The sequence below is a fragment of the Ylistrum balloti genome, unplaced genomic scaffold (genome assembly GCF_031769215.1).
Source record: "Ylistrum balloti isolate Yb309-2 unplaced genomic scaffold, AGI_CSIRO_Ybal_v1 Utg370328, whole genome shotgun sequence".
Lineage (NCBI taxonomy): Eukaryota > Metazoa > Mollusca > Bivalvia > Pectinida > Pectinidae > Ylistrum > Ylistrum balloti.
The window spans coordinates 507796-524314 of NW_026782239.1; the positions used below are offsets into that span (position 1 = coordinate 507796).

At 32.9% G+C, this 16519-nt stretch overlaps 1 protein-coding gene across 1 annotated transcript; it reads right to left on the minus strand.

Moving 5' to 3' along the window:
• Nucleotides 1–248: 248 nt before the first annotated feature.
• On the minus strand, nucleotides 249–16394 carry LOC132553439 (uncharacterized). Its single transcript, XM_060217682.1, has 18 exons — nucleotides 16279–16394; nucleotides 15672–15838; nucleotides 14779–14918; nucleotides 14455–14520; nucleotides 13718–13881; nucleotides 13146–13250; nucleotides 12385–12573; nucleotides 11456–11557; nucleotides 11019–11159; nucleotides 10147–10237; nucleotides 8665–8728; nucleotides 8134–8214; nucleotides 6220–6326; nucleotides 5479–5680; nucleotides 4983–5058; nucleotides 4353–4500; nucleotides 2825–2907; nucleotides 249–1410 (listed from the first exon to the last, which is right to left on the minus strand). The coding sequence occupies exons 1-18, from the start codon at nucleotides 16392–16394 to the stop codon at nucleotides 1290–1292; spliced, it is 2163 nt and encodes a 720-aa protein (XP_060073665.1). The 3' UTR covers nucleotides 249–1289.
• Between the last annotated feature and the right edge of the window lie 125 nt (nucleotides 16395–16519).

Here is a 16519-nt window from a genome sequence, read left to right on the forward strand (position 1 = left end):
TGAATCTTTCTCAGAAATATCACTAGGAAGGTTCCTCTTGCCCTAAGTTGTGGCCTTTTAATTTTGGGACTGATCAGAAAACAAAATGGCTGACAGACGGCCATCTTGGGCTCTGACTACGAAACTTGGTTATTGTCACTTTTGCAAGACAAAAACGAGCATTACCTTGTACTATCATTATCATTGACAATATCTTCTATGCAGAGAAACAAGAAAGATAAAGAAACAAGAAAGATAAAACAAACTAATTGTAGACAACTTATATTTATTTCATGTGTTGAAAAAATTATTAAATAACACAAGGGGAGTCCTTTCTAGAAGTATATGTATATAAAAAGATCTAACAGACACAAGGTATAGCACACATAACCGTTTAAAGTATTGAGATATTATAACACTTCCAAATGGAAACCAAATTTCATTTAGAAGTGATGTACTCAACTTTATGTTCCAAAATGATATTTCCTGATGATCATGTTCATTACTATCAAAACAACATATGATTGTAAAAACTCAAAACTACATTCATACACAGCTACACATTCTGTCTAGGGATAAGCTTATTCTGAACAATAAGCACAAATCTTCACAGATTTTACAATCAAATCATTTATTTAAAAAAGCATTTTGTCATTCCTTGCCTTCACGAAAAGTACTTTTGGTGACAGTGAATGATATATATCTTTTGATCCCAAACTGTTTGATTTTTTATCCAGAGAAGTTTCTATCAAATTGTTTTTTTGCATCAATTAAAGCTTCAGTATCCGTTCAATAAGCCTGTATTTGATGATAGATATAGTAGTGTGATAAGTATCCACATAAATAAAGCATTCTATTGTATTTTCATATTTATAAGTAATCTATGGAACATCTTGTGTGATTGAGGTGAAATTGAACAGTTATGTGCCCAAAATTAATAACAAAATAGAGATATATATGATGTCGCTTTTGTCAAAATTACACAGTCATATATTACACATACACACAGTCTTTAGACAGAGTTTAATCAGATGTCCTTGTCACCCTTTCCTATTAATTCATACCAACAAAACAGCGAACAACCGTTGATAGCCATAGTCCATTTTGACTATTAATGAGGTTACTTCATTCATGTGATCAGAAAACCAGTCCTCTCGAATTTCCTATTGAAATGATCTCCGACCAATCCTCTATTTAATCACTAATCAATTGACCACTGACCAATGACCAGTCCACTGAACAAAAGTCATCTCATTGTTTATCAGAAATATAAACGTTATCTCCCAACACTTATCATATATCACAGTTTTTCAGTTGATCGCCTTGTAATAAGACTTGAGGGGTTCTACGGAAGGATCCCGGCCTCGGAATCGTCGGAACAGTTCCTTAGCTTTCACCGTAGCAAGTGGTTGGAAAAAGGAGTCTCGTAACCTGCGAGGAAACAAAGTAGAAAAATCTGTTTAAAATAAGAAATAACAGCTTAACAAGTATTAGTGTTTGCTATAGAGAAATACTTCATATATACTTCATACTACCCCCATTCTAAAGTAATTTGAGCCTACAAGTGATGTAATTGTTGCAATATCAACAAAACTCAACAAAAACTGCGAACTGCACAGTTTTTGTTTAAAATGTACCCTCACATTCTCTGCCAATCAAAACACTCCTTTCAACCACTGATGACGTAGAAGCTCCACCCACTTCCAGTCAGGTTGTTGATAGATTCAGGTCAGGATGTAGGTTGAGGCATATGAAAAGGCTTGAAATGTTTCTCTGAGTGGATTACCTGTCTAAATTGTTGTTTATATTAATTCCGTGTGTACCTACCCACAAATATTTGTGTCTATCTCAGAATGGTTAAGGTATTCACAAAAGTAGATCCATAAAATAACCGACACCATGAAGAGGTATCAAAAAGTGTTTGTGAAAGGAGACTCCTCAAAATCTGTACATTTCTTTCAAATGTGGATTAGGATGTATGTATTATTCTTTATAGAATTATCCAGTAAAGGTAGGATTGAGAATTCCGCCTACTGTAATGGTTATCGTCTTTATCGACATTCTGACATACTGAAAAACTCACTTGAATCAAAGATGGGGAATATGTCACAAAAAATGTCGTTATCATACTCTCCACTTCATATTTCAATGACACATTTAAGTGTGTCGTTTAAATGAATTTCTCCACATTACCTGGTATTTAATGTTAATCTAAAATAGAATCGGTGTTAATATTACAACTACTGGTATATGGACATGTACACCATTGCAGTTTAAAGTGGGCACATCCCATAAATTTTAACCAATTTCAACAACAAACAACTATGCTTCTTAAACTCAATTCTTAACAGAGACAGTTAGCACCTGAATTATAGGTAAATGCCACTTCTATTTTTCTTAAAATCTGTTGGCTTTGACCTAGAAACACCTTTCCACCTAAATATGCTTCTATGCCTTTTGGTTAATCACAATAAGTCATTTAAAGGTTTTAACAAATTGGACTCCTGTGACATTGAATAAGGGTAATGGTCATTTCTTTTCACAAACTATATTGGGCTTGATATTGAGAACCTATTACCCAGCTATCATGTTTCTGCACCTTTTGGTTTGACAGAAGAAGTCATTTAAAGGCGAGTTAAATATTAAGTTGACAGAATGACTACACTGTATCACAACAGGCTGGGACAGATTGGGACATGATAGGACAGGCTGAGACTAGATAGTGCTGAACAGGACAGGACAACATGGGTGGGACCGAGGATGAGACACTATGGGACAGGTAACAGGTAACACTTATGCCCTGGTTATAATGAAGTGACAAAGAGATTGCAAATATATATCTCACCTGTATCCTACTTCTTGAAGTGCTTTCTCATCAGTTAAACTGCCTGCATCTCTGAAAACTTCTAACATATCTAAAGCCACCATCTGTAAAGAAGCAAAATCATGATTGTGCACTTTCAATATTTCTTTGATAAATATCTTTAATGATCAAAGTACTGTTAATGCATTGAATATGGAATGTAAAAATTAAGAAGCCATTAAAATTTGATCGTTTTGTTTAATATTTACTATGGTCTTTGACAGAATCTTTTATCTTATTCTGTAAAATATCTCCAACAAGACACTTTAAAGCCCCTTCTGTCAAGTAAAAGATTTCAAATGTATGAAAAGTTTCCACATAGGATAATCTTAATGTTTCTTTCTTATGAACTTATCTAAAAAAAAAACTAATTGTTGCAGAATGCACAATGCTTTAAATATGTTGCAACACACAACTTTCCAATTCAGCTACTTTATTTTGTCCGCTGTTTCACTAAAACATTTGATGCAATCTTCTTATCACACATGTAAAATTGGCTGTTTGTGATAAAGATGCATATTCAAAACAATCAAGACCTGAATGCATCAAAACCTATTTCAAATATCAAAACTGTTTTGATTTCGACATGAAACATTCTTGTACAAATATTTCCATGGCTGTATGTATCTTAACCCCTTGGATGCCTAGTTTACACTATGATAAAATAATCAATTTTTGTGGGAGATTTGTTTTAATTGAATGCATGGGCACTATTTTAATATACAAATTTGTATGTCCATGAACTTAATTCGAAATTAAGTTTTTTAGTTTAAACATATTTTATTGCCAAAATAAATTTGAACAGGGGAATTGGGCACAAGTTATTACAACTTATTGGAGTCATCTCCCATCGTACATTTTCAAATACATGCTTATACAGATATAGGCTTCAACATAAATTATACTTATTAAGCATTCATACACAGACATAAAAATATCACTGTGTAAGAATCTTTAAAACCTTTGGCTGGATTTAATGAAATTTTGCACATGTGTTAAGACAAAATAGTTTAGGTCCTCAGAAAGATCAATACTACCAAACAAAACAAGCTCTAAATTCAAATCTACTTCTAATTCAGCCAGATTATGAAACAAAGTGCGTCTTTCATTTCTGAAAGTTTGACACTCAAAGAAGAAGTGAAATTAAGTTTAAGTAGATTTATTGAGCTATAATTATCCACAGAATCAAGTGTCCGCTAAAAAGCAATTTGTTTGTAAAACCTTGAAAACTGAGCCAAACAATAATACATGATTTAATAGTAACAGTAGTCAGGCAGCTGAAAAAACACAAATCTCCAATCCGATCATATAATGCTGAATTTAGCTGTCCAATAAACTCAGGAGGGCATTACCTTACTTCTGCCTCATAGGAGGTGGGCTTATTTCTGGACAATGAAATAGTATTTCAAGGAAAGATATTTTTCAAAAATCCTTTCCATCAAAGGTATATAGTAAAATTGTGGATTATATTGATAACAGATCAAACAAAATCTTAAAGAATTAGACTTACCTCTGTCCAGATGACATGGTAGGAGCTAGCAGCCAGTCCATGTTGAAACTGGTTTAGGTCAGAACATGGGTGGTTGTCATCAATATCCAGGGGAATGGGCATGTATAATGGCCAAATTTTCTCGAGTGTGCTGTACCAGTTATCATGGCTGCAACGTGGTCAAATTCCTTATCAATCATGTTATACAATAATTCCATCTAGACTTGATGGTATTCTTATTTCAAAATAGCAAATTCATCAATTTTTTTAAACTTTAATGGTTTTTATAGATTGCGAAACTTAAGAAGTAACTTAATCAACTACAGGATTATGATAGTAAATCACTAATGTTTCATGAGGCATTCATTTTCAGGTTAATATGTAGAGAGTAAATCGTGAATTAAAATCCTGCATGATTATTTGTACGTATTTAACTCTGGATGGCATTCATATTGATTTGAATACTGATAGAAGTTTTACTGTATTTTACAAATAAAACAACTATCCCTGGAATCTAAAGGTTTGCGTTTTCTTAAATTGAAAGCGACATTTTTGACATATATTTCATATTTCTCCTGTTGGTTTCCAGAAAACTTAACATCTTGAAAACGATGAAACACTTGATCAGGCTGCTGAATAAGAATTACTTACGATAAATTGATTTCCATGTCATAAGCAATTTTAAAAAGTTTATAACAGAGGTCCCAGCCAGCCATATGTTTATTCTCTGAAAAAAGAATGCAGAATAGCTTTTATTATTTATATCTATACTTTTACCTCTGACATGATATTTAAATCTGTCTAGTGAAATAAAGATCCTTGCTATTCAATGTCAAAGTGTCTACACAAGCAATAGGCCCACAGGACCTGTATCACATTTATTGAAACTGTTCGCTAATGAAACTTCTAATTTGACAATTCAGCGAGCACAACACCCCTTATATTTACATATTCCTTTAAGGCATGACTGTTTTTGACATTTCAAAGGTGCTGCCATCCCTCCTGAACCTGAATAAGTTAAGTAGGTGATATTACATTTATTCAAAGAGAATAGGACAAGACTGTTTTTCCTTTAAGATATTTGTCATTTAATTTCTAAGAATTTAGCAACATCTTGAAAAACATTTATCAGATGATTTTGAAGTACCTTGTAACATTGCTTGGATGACTGGCATAGGCAGTTTTTCCCCTGTCTTTATATGCCTACTGATCTTCTGTAAGTACTCGGGATCCATTGTAAACTGTAGCAAGAGGTGACCGAGCAATGTATCTATATCTTCCTCTGTGCCATTTGTTGACAGCATATGGAACGAAGTCTTAGACAAACATTGTTGTAAAAAAAATCCAAACTGAAAACGAATCAAACAATAATATTTCATTAAAACAATTTTCAAGACATTAAAAAAAAATACTACTTCATAATAAATACTTTTGAGCTGCATTCCCTCCTGAACCTGAATGAATAAAACAGGTGGTGTTATATTTATTCAAAGTGAATAGGACAAGACTATTTGTTTCATTTTTCCTTTACAATACATTGGAACCCACTTAATGTCACATCTATTAATGTCACTTTTTGGTTTATATCACATATTCTTGTAACACTAATTTTTTTCCCGATATATTTTATGTAATTTCACATCTGATAATGTCACTTATTTTCATGTTGGCAATGCTTAATATCATTTCATTTTGTCGACTACCGGCATTACGAAAAAAAAACCACAGGCATATCACAGGTAAGTGAGGACAAAAAATACAGAAAACTGTATTTATCATTCAATTTAAAAGAATTCTTCTGCAAAATCTGTCATATACATGTATATCAAATGATATTGAAAATATTCCCTATTACTTATATGCATACAAAAATGGAAATTAAATTTACCTCAAGATAAAATGAGCCAAGTTGGTGCCATGTGAGAGTAGGATTGTTGCGATCCAAGTCCATTGACTGGTAGGTGTAGGGGGTTAGTACAGGATTTTTACACCTTGCTGTAGTAAAAAAAACAAATACAATCAATGAATGTCGATCAGATCACCAGCAGTGATTGCAAAATGCTGAATCATTGTATATGATAAATGGGAGATGTGTGTGATGTATAATACTGAAGGATTTATATCAATAGAAGCCTTTCAAAAACTTACCCTAAAACTTTGATGTTTTTGGGTTGGGATGCCAGTTCAAACACTGGAGGAACAACATTAGTATCAGATTTATCTAAGCACTCATCAGGTGAAAATGTTGCCTTAGGCTGCTTTCACGTAACACGGTTGAAACAGTTAAGGTAGTCCATAAACACACATGTACCATATGTTGGACCTGATATATGTAAAGCTCAAAATGCAAAAAGTTTTGAAATTTTCTGTCAAGCATAAATTAATAAACTAAAATCAAGATACCATCCATTCCACTCACATTTAATAGCACAATGCTTTCCTAAGTATGTGAGTGTACTGACACTATATTTCTCTGGAATTCTGAAAACTAATGATATTCAGCAAGTTAATGTTAGACAGGTACCCCCTTAACCTACATGTGCCAAATATTCCACAGTCCTGCCTCGATCCAGATCTGTACCTAGTCGTTTTCTTGAATGTTAAAATGGTCCAACCGTTTCGTCTGCTTACGTGAATGTGACCTAATTGTCCTTCGGCTATTACACCAACATCATCGAGACATTTTGACAGAAAGATATCTGGTGTGGAGCCCCCACAAAACCCAATTGTCAAAAATTTCTATTTATCCAACATTTGGTGTAACTTAAGCTGGTACATAATAATAAAAGTTTACAGATGAAAGACGCTACACAAAAGGTGATCTCATCAAGTCACCATGAAATTTTGTTTCAGGTGACATAAAAACAAACTCCTTGCTATCTGTTCATTGTGAAGGGAAAATTGTAGTGTTTTTCACAAAACAATAAATACAGATATTATTTATGTAATAGCTATAACAATTTTGAATCGTTGTTTCTGCTATTAAACTTTCTGTGCTGTATTGATCGTTATACAATGACAGGTGCTTAAACTTTCTGAAAAGTTTCTTTTTCTCTAATGATTGAGACTGATATGTCATCAAATTAAAAAAATGTCAGCAGAACTTTTCTAAAATCTAATTTGCTAATGAATTCCTTGATACAAAGGACTAAAGGAAAAGAAAAAATACATTTTCATTCAAATATGTCACTACAGTTTACTGTTGTAATGTGGTCATTCTGTCCCCTAAATCTAATCTAAAAAAAAAAACATTTTCATTCAAATATGTCACTACAGTTTACTGTTGTAATGTGGTCATTCTGTCCCCTAAATCTAATCTAAAAAAAACCATTTTCATTCAAATATGTCACTACAGTTCACTGTTGTAATGTGGTCATTCTGTCCCCTAAATCTAATCTAAAAAAAACCATTTTCATTCAAATATGTCACTACAGTTCACTGTTGTAATGTGGTCATTCTGTCCCCTAAATCTAATCTAAAAAAAACCATTTTCATTCAAATATGTCACTACAGTTCACTGTTGTAATGTGGTCATTCTGTCCCCTAAATCTAATCTAAAAAAAACCATTTTCATTCAAATATGTCACTACAGTTTACTGTTGTAATGTGGTCATTCTGTCCCCTAAATCTAATCTAAAAAAAAAACATTTTCATTCAAATATGTCACTACAGTTTACTGTTGTAATGTGGTCATTCTGTCCCCTAAATCTAAAAAGGTTGTATTTGAAGCCAGTTTATATTGGCTATGAAAGATTGCTCACATTCAAAAGAACAAATGTAGAATGGTATTTTGAGTACTCACCTCTTCCTGAAAGCATCCATGTACCCTGTAATTTTTCTGGTTGAGGGAATGGATCAAGAATATAATGACCAAGAACTTTACCTGAAATGAAGTCAAAATACACTCTAGTAGATTTAGTTTTCGACATTTGTTGATATCTAATGTTAAAGCTATATTTGACAAAGCCGACACATACCAATTGATCCACCTTACGTTTAGAATTAGTTAAAGCAAATTTGTAGAGTTATATCTAGCCACCAAATCAAGCGTTCACGAATTATTATTTTTGAAAAACTGAGAAAATTGAGTCCAGAAAAAATATTCAATTTTATAGCATACTCCCGTTGATTTCACTTTTTTACTTTTTTTTTTTTAACTTTTTAACTTTCATAAGTTAGCATTGAAATTTATATGAAAGTATACGTTTTTCGTACATTATCAAAAAGGTAATTTTTAATTCAAAATATCCTTAATTTTGTGAGAAAACAAAAAATACACAATTTTACCTTTAACTGTGAACAAAATCAATTTAAAATACAATAAATTTCTTACCTTCTTCATCAAATGCATCGAAACCCAAAGCATCCTCAGAAAATGTATAATGTCTATCTGAATACTGCAAAAACAAAAAAAAAAGAAATTCTTACTTAAAACTTTTTTCCAAATATCTCATTATTCATTTTGCTATCATCCAATGATAATTAATAGAATCTTCCACACCCTTTAGGCTGAGATAGGGGATCACAGTCCGAGGGGGAGATTATTAAGCTATCAAAAACGAGGCTCATTAATATCGCAACCTAAATGGGCTGAATGGATATTTTTCTCTTACCCTGTTTTCCTTGCCTGAGTGCATGATGAAGCCTATCGTGTGTAAACAAAAACAAGTGGACGGCATATGAACAGTGACGTTTCACCTTACTCATAATATAATTCTAGTGTACATGCCAATAAAACGCCAAATAAAATTATGCTCTTGATATTATATATATATATTTTTGATAATAAGTTGTGATGATAACATAGGATTTTTAGTTTTGAGGATAACACAAGATTTCAGTAGATGACAAACCAGTGTATGTGTGTAACGTCCTAAAAGTAGCTCCACTTCTTGGTGTTGTCAGTGAGGTCATTTCTATTGTTTTCAGAACTTGCAAAGAACTTGTGTAACTTGTCTAAACCCTCAGGTGAGACAAGAAAATGTCACTACAGGAAAAAGCATGGGATAACTCTCACTTTAATCTTAACGTCATGTGATGTCACATTAAAGTGCTCCTGTATTCTCCATGACGTCTCGAGACATCCTCGTAAAGATGCCTTGTGTTACTTGTCCGTTAGGCAAAGTTGTTTGAAAGAATCAACAGACAAAATTTTTATCTAACAAAAAAATATTATCAAACACAGAATAATGATAATTAACTTCGTGTGTTGAAATAACAAAATATTTGGAAACTGACCAGTTAATCTGGGATTATTCTTAATATGTTCACAACAAAATTGCAGACCAAGATTCTGCTTCTGATTTCAGAGGCAACAATGATAAATTATGCATATTGAGTACAGTCTATATTTGAAATAAAATAGGAATATGTTTCAGTTATGAAAGATACATTACAGTCATACTTCATGTCATTCATTAATTGATTGCATTGTTTTTTTCAAGTTTATTCAATTAAAAAATGTTTTATCACATTTTATGTGATTGATTGCAGCAAATGAATTTCAACATACCAATATCAAAAGCACCGTCATAAATAATCCTTTATCAAAGTAAGCATTCAAAGTCATGTGCTTAGAAAAGTGTCATGTTCCAAGAATAACCCTGAAGCCACTTCCAGAAGTGACCGCGAAATTTGAATCAAGTATGTAAAGAGTCAAATATCCATGTACTAACAGTATACAACCCAATCAATTTCATACCAAATAACTTTTGTCTATATGGCACCTCAATTCTTCAACCTTTGTTACAACAAAACACATTCTGTCTGAAAGATATTGGTGTTGATCACAAGGTTACGTTTGTAAATAACATACCACAAACTTGATTCCAAACATGTGGGTGGCCAGATGCATTGCACTTTCAACAACATCTTTGTACATGAAATAACTCGAGACATTTTCTTCCCTACAAAACAAAATGTTACAATAATTATCCTTGGATCAATGTTTCAATGTTATCACAGAAGTATGGAAAATGGCAGTAACCACCGTAAACTATTTATCAACCAAGAAATTTGGGGGTCAGTGTACTAATTTAGGCTAAAATTCATGAGGAGGCCTTACACTACACAGTAATAACTATGGGTGGATACATACAGTAAGTAGATCTGTATTCTGGAGAAAGTTTAGGAAAACTCTAGTAAAAATTGGTCTTATTAAAGTTGGCCTGTAAATGTATTAGGGTTGTGACAAGTAGCCTCTGGTCAAAATATTGATATTAAACGATGTTTCAAACCTTGGCAACTTTTGACTTTGAAGTTGCCAATTAGCAGACAAAAATGTAGCCTTACAGACTGACATATAGACGCTTAACATCCAATACTGTCATTGTTCCAAACAAATGAAAAGAATCTCAAATACTCATGTTTTATTAATGTTAATATTTTGTTCCAATTACACCTCTGATGCGTCTATCTCAATAAGATTTAACTAACATGTGCTTCATGCTGATCAGAAGCTTGAAACCTAAGGGGTACATGACCTCTAATTGAAAGTAACGAGATGGACTTCTGACAGGACAATGATTGCTGGTATTTCTATTTAAACTTCAACAGACGTATTTGAATTCGTTAAAACATCAGCTGAATACTACATTAATTAGATTTTTAAAACTAATTTTGCTTAAAATCAAATCTTTGGACAAATCAAATTGGCCCCAGTTGTCAAAAAGTCACAGGTATACTTACTTGTGCAAGGACTCCTTCTGCTTTCGGCGGTAGTAAGGAACATCACAGAGCTTTAATTCATCCTCATAGCCATCTTCTTCAGCAAATTCCTGGAGAGAATCAAATTCTTCTTCGGCTTGTGGAAGGTAGGCATTCCTCAATCTGAAACCGACCACAAAGTTTATACTTTCTACTTTTCAGACAGTCTCTCTTACTTTTCTTCAATACTGTAATAATATTTGCTGTCTTGCCATGCTTCGATTGTGATTAAGTTAATAATCTGGAAATTTAACAATTAAAATAACAGACAATGGCAAAAAGAAGATTAATTTCCTTTTTTGAAAAGGCGTTAGAATGAAATTCTCACAGAAATCGCCTCAATATCAAATATATATATAAAGATGTTTATAAATGGGTTCTATAACAACACTGTACATAACCTAGGGTTATGTACATACTCTTCCACCATATTCAATACTGTGTCCACAGAACCAGCCATTTTATGCTGCATCATATACTGAGCGTAACTTGCATATCCAAAATCTTCTGCAACTTGTTTTCTGCAAATTATTAAAAAGAAAGTGAGACGGGAAATTATTTTCATAATTATATGATCATTGGGGTTATCTGGTAATTAATTTGATCGAGATAAGACAACTTTTATCTGGTTTTTTGAGTCGGATCAGAACATTGCACATGATGATAAAACTCTTTCTTTTTTTTCAGATACTGTGGAATCATTAATTTTCGTGGGGTTTCATTTTCTTAATTTCATGGGTACTCTCTGTTGACGAATAAATATGTTCACAAACAGGTAAAATTAGTATAATAAGCAGATTTACTGAGCTACAAAATCAAGTATCCACGAAAAATAAACCATACCATCAGGGTGGGGAAAAATTAGACATCAACATCACATGTTGATTTTCATAATAGTTATTAAGCAGTAACTAGGGGAGTTTAAGCTTATGTAATAAACAAAGATAGAACTGCAGATAAGATGAATTGCTTTTAAATATAAACCAGTCAGAAGCTGAAGTCAAGAATGGCAAATGAAAATGATAAGACCAGACATGAAATTATTTCTAGTTAACTGTGACCATTACTGGAACAAGTTAACTTGTATGTTAACATGCTAGAGAGTCATTAGCATGAAATATTAAATTTCTGTTGGCAAGGGACACAGATTTGAGTCTTGACATATTAGTATGAAACATTTAACCAGAGGGAAGATATGCAAACTTTCCATATCTGAGCTAATATTGATCACTCTTAGGTGCTTGAAATGTGTTGAAAAAAAAAGAAGAAAATGTTTTATAGAAGCTAATTGTGTGTATACAAACCTAAATCTGACAGTTTTATAGAAGCTAATTGTGTGTATACAAACCTAAATCTGACAATTTCATCTATGAGTCTGTGTGTATCCAGGTACTGTGTAACATAGTCTGTTGAGGACACGTTATTGTACGCATACCAGATGTTGTGTCTCTCCTCAGCGTCAGGACAGTACTCAAGAAATAACTTATACACAGAATCATTCAATGTGAATTTCCAGGGACCTGATCCGGGATTTCTCCTGAAACAAAAGTTTGATATGTTCAGCAAATATACAGAGCAGGTATCAATGCACAATGTGAAGACCAGGAAATATGTCTCTTGATCAAACCTTGCTTGGAAATGGCATAAAAGTAACAGAAGATCTCTGCTACCAACACATTAGGGGAAAGTGATCATAATATGTGTTTGCATGATCTTCAATACCATCTATTTCCTAATCTTTGAAGGGTTTTGTTTAAATAAATAAATAAGACCATGAATACATAAGAATACTGGGTACATCTTTTTTCAACCTTTTGTTCAACTGGCAAAAACTTTTAACCATCAAAATAACAACTTTAACTTTAATCTTGTCAGAACAATTACAAACAAGATGTCAGACACCCTCATCAGTGACCAATAAGGAGTTGGCAACTTTAAGCATTATTGGCTCTGTTTAGAGGGGTTTAAGATTCCCACTGAAGCCAATAAAGACAGTTTAAAGTGTAGTCTGAGTGAAAATAGAAATAAATACGAAATTAATATTTACGATCCCAAATTAAAAAAATGGTAGTAAAAATTGTGAGATTTGTGATGCTATGAAATACTTACGTGTTCACTGATGTGTAGTACAGTAGAACCATTGGCAGGTGTTTAATGATATCTGGGTCTGTGATAGTGTGGACAAATAACCTCTTACAGGCAGTGGCTCGTTTTCTGGAAACATGAAAAAAATAACATCATACAGTAACCTACATTTATGAACCCTGAATTAAACTCCTCCATAATCCAAACTCAAATACCATAATACCAGTTGTGTCTTCTGCTTCATAGATGACTTCTGCAATGTAAACCTTGTTCAATCCAAGTAAAATGAAGGTAATGTTCTCAACTGAGAACAAGGTATACAACAACGGAACCAACAGGCAAACTAATGAGCATCAAATACGTCCAGCTTCATGTTGCACAAAGAAATAGAATATTTCTCAATGAGATAACTCTGGTGACCATAAAACTTCCCCATAATTTTCATCAACCTGCATCTTTTGAAACCCTGTGTTACGACTTTGTGGGGACAGCCTAGTGCATAAAGATGTACTCCAAATATGTTATTTTTTCATGAAAAAAGTGATTGCTTACCACAAAGGTAAAAACAGAAATTTGTATAGTTTTCAAATACTTACCCAAAGTCTGTAGATAGTTCATGAAGTTTTCGCATAGCAATATCCCAGTCTTCTCGTGATTTGGCATTTAGGTCCAGCCCTGACTTTTGACAATATCGCAACATGAGCTCTAGGAGAGAGATCTCCTCATCTGTCATGGAATCTTTACTTTTTGTATACAGATCCTAAAATACATATATGATATCCATCAATCTCTGATTGTACAACCTTTATCCAGCTAAAAATGCATGATTTTTAAATGATTTATCAAAAGAGTGATTTATCAATCTTGAAAAGATTACTGGGTACACATGCATTTCCGATAGCTGAAGATTATAAGAGATGCTTTATTTCATGATATCTTACAAGGTCACACATGAAAGACTGATCCAAATAGTTTACATAGACATATATATCATATAAAAAAGTTCAGATTACTCGCTCGAAACTGTGCCAACCTGAAAATGGAGACAACTTACACAAGATTTATTTCATTATTAAAACTTATTAGTTACCTAACTGATAAGCATTATCTTTAGAAATTTGGAAACATAAAAAATCATAAAAATAGGAAATTTGAAACACATTTGCTAAAATATAGTTAAAAGATAAACAATAATATATCTAGATAATTCATTCATGCTTTTCAGGTAATTTTAGGTCCCAAAGAAATCCTTCCTTATTCTCATTTTCAGTACCCTGACTTATAGTCAAGATACCACATAGAGGATTGTTATATATACGTATCATTTTATTACCTTCAAAATTGTGCAGCATTCATCTGTATAGATATCAGCTAGGGCTCTTTCTACCTGCGGGTCAATCTGGAAAATAAAAAAGGAGGACAAAAATTGAAGTTTTGCCAAAATCTTAATGATACCATTACCACTAATACAAGTTTTCCATATAAGAGTGTAATTGAATTAAAATAATTTCATAAAAACACAATTATGCAAAATATATATATCAGTTTTTAAATAAAATCTCTACAACAAAGTCATCTACCCTGTCAATCAAAATATGTAACTATGGGTATGATGTTATTTTCGATCCTGCTTGCCGAAAAATAATAATGCGCTTACCCTAGCCTTGGCATCTATGAAGGGCTGTGAGTTCCTAAACCAGGTGAGTATCGTGACAGTACTGGCTGCTGTTCTCAGAGGTGCATGAAGAGCATCGACAGGAGCCACTACACTTTCAAATGTTCTTGGTTTGTTTGGATCTAAGAAATCATATAATGCAATACTTCTGATTTGTCTTGGTCATAGAATTGAAAAATGAATTATATTTAGCTTGTATCGACCTAAGAAATTCAAGAATTCAAATCTTTTTTTTTTTACCATGAAATTTTGAACTGAGGTATTTACTACATATGCAAAAAGATATCTGAGTAAAGGCATAACTAAAGTTTTATCAAAACAAAGCCTGCTTTAAAGTTTCCATTAGAAGACAAATATACCAATTTACATTTGAATAAGAATTACACCATTGGATTGGTCTTCATTTTTTATTTTCTTTCAGATTCAATCAATTCAACTCTCTGACTTCTTACACAATAAGTCTGGTTTGGAATTTATTCCCTCGTCAAGGTACTAAGGTATGATTTTAACATTGTGCATATTCCTTGAAAGCAACATTCATAATATGTATATCTCATAGGTCCTGTACACTTATCTATACCTAAATGTGCTATTTATTCTCTTTGCAATTGATTTTTGCTTTAATTTCTGTGTTTGAAAAGTTGCATTTGAATGTGAGAAATTAAATTGTTACACCTCTATTACTTTGCCTCCATAAAAGTTTTGTGCATACAAATTGTCTCACTTTACATAGAATTATAATATCCATTACTCTGCAAATTACAAATCACAATTAACAATTCACAAGATGCAGCAATTTTGGGCCACTACATTATACATATCTGACAGAGATGTCACTTTAAATATGGTAATACCTGTTTCTGATTCTTTCTTACCATCTATAAATGAAGAAAAATGTGCATCTACTATTCTTTCAAAATCAAGGCTTAATTTTGCACATCCTCGCACCATTTGTTTTGGTGATATTCTTGAAAGATGTGGATCATCCTCAATTCTCAACAATGGATTATTGTCTGGCGTGTCATTTGGTGTTACAGGGAGTCTGAAAAACGGATCAAACGTTCAGTTTAAGTCATTAATATTTTCAACCTTTTTTTAAATATCTATAGTCCTAAACGATAGACAATAATAACGTTTGGAACTAGATGACAGTACTTTTCCGCTTTAGATATATCAACGACCTTACATATAAATTTTACCGGCATGGCTGGTGTAGTCGGTAATGTTTCCATCCCTAAATCTACACGTCATACAAACACTAGTGTCATGTTACGGGGTTGCGCTTGAATTGTACTTTTGCATCTTAGTATCAAGCCATTAAAATGAATAACAGGTATATTTCTTTATTCTATTTGAAATGCTGGGGTGCAATGCACATTGTCAATGTTTTAAGTTCGCCATCGAAAATTTACGTAAGAGATAATCATTATAATTTTGGAAGTTTGAAATTTTGCACACGATGTGAGTACACCAAACACATACGCCACATAATATCTCAAACGTCGTATTGGTGCAGAGAAAGGCAGACGGCAAGTTGTTCGAAGACATTTCATGGATTTCCCAAGGAGCAGCGATCCGCGGATCACGGAGGCCGCCATCTTGCTTGTTAGGGTCATTTGGTGTCGTAAAAATGTATTTACCTAATCTGTTTTATAGTAGCTATGTAGATATGGGATTTAATAAACCTATCGTATTCTTATCAATCGTAATAGGAATATCTGAA

Excerpts from the sequence above, each read along its gene's own strand:
- LOC132553439 (XM_060217682.1), bottom strand. The coding sequence starts at position 16,394 with ATGGCGGCCTCCGTGATCCGCGGATCGCTGCTCCTTGGGAAATCCATG. Across the intron at positions 15,839-16,278 it reads CGTTTGAGATATTATGTGGC|ACTCCCTGTAACACCAAATG; the intron begins GTATGTGTTTGG and ends TCCGTTTTTCAG. Across the intron at positions 6,327-8,133 it reads ATGGATGCTTTCAGGAAGAG|CAAGGTGTAAAAATCCTGTA; the intron begins GTGAGTACTCAA and ends TTTTTACTACAG.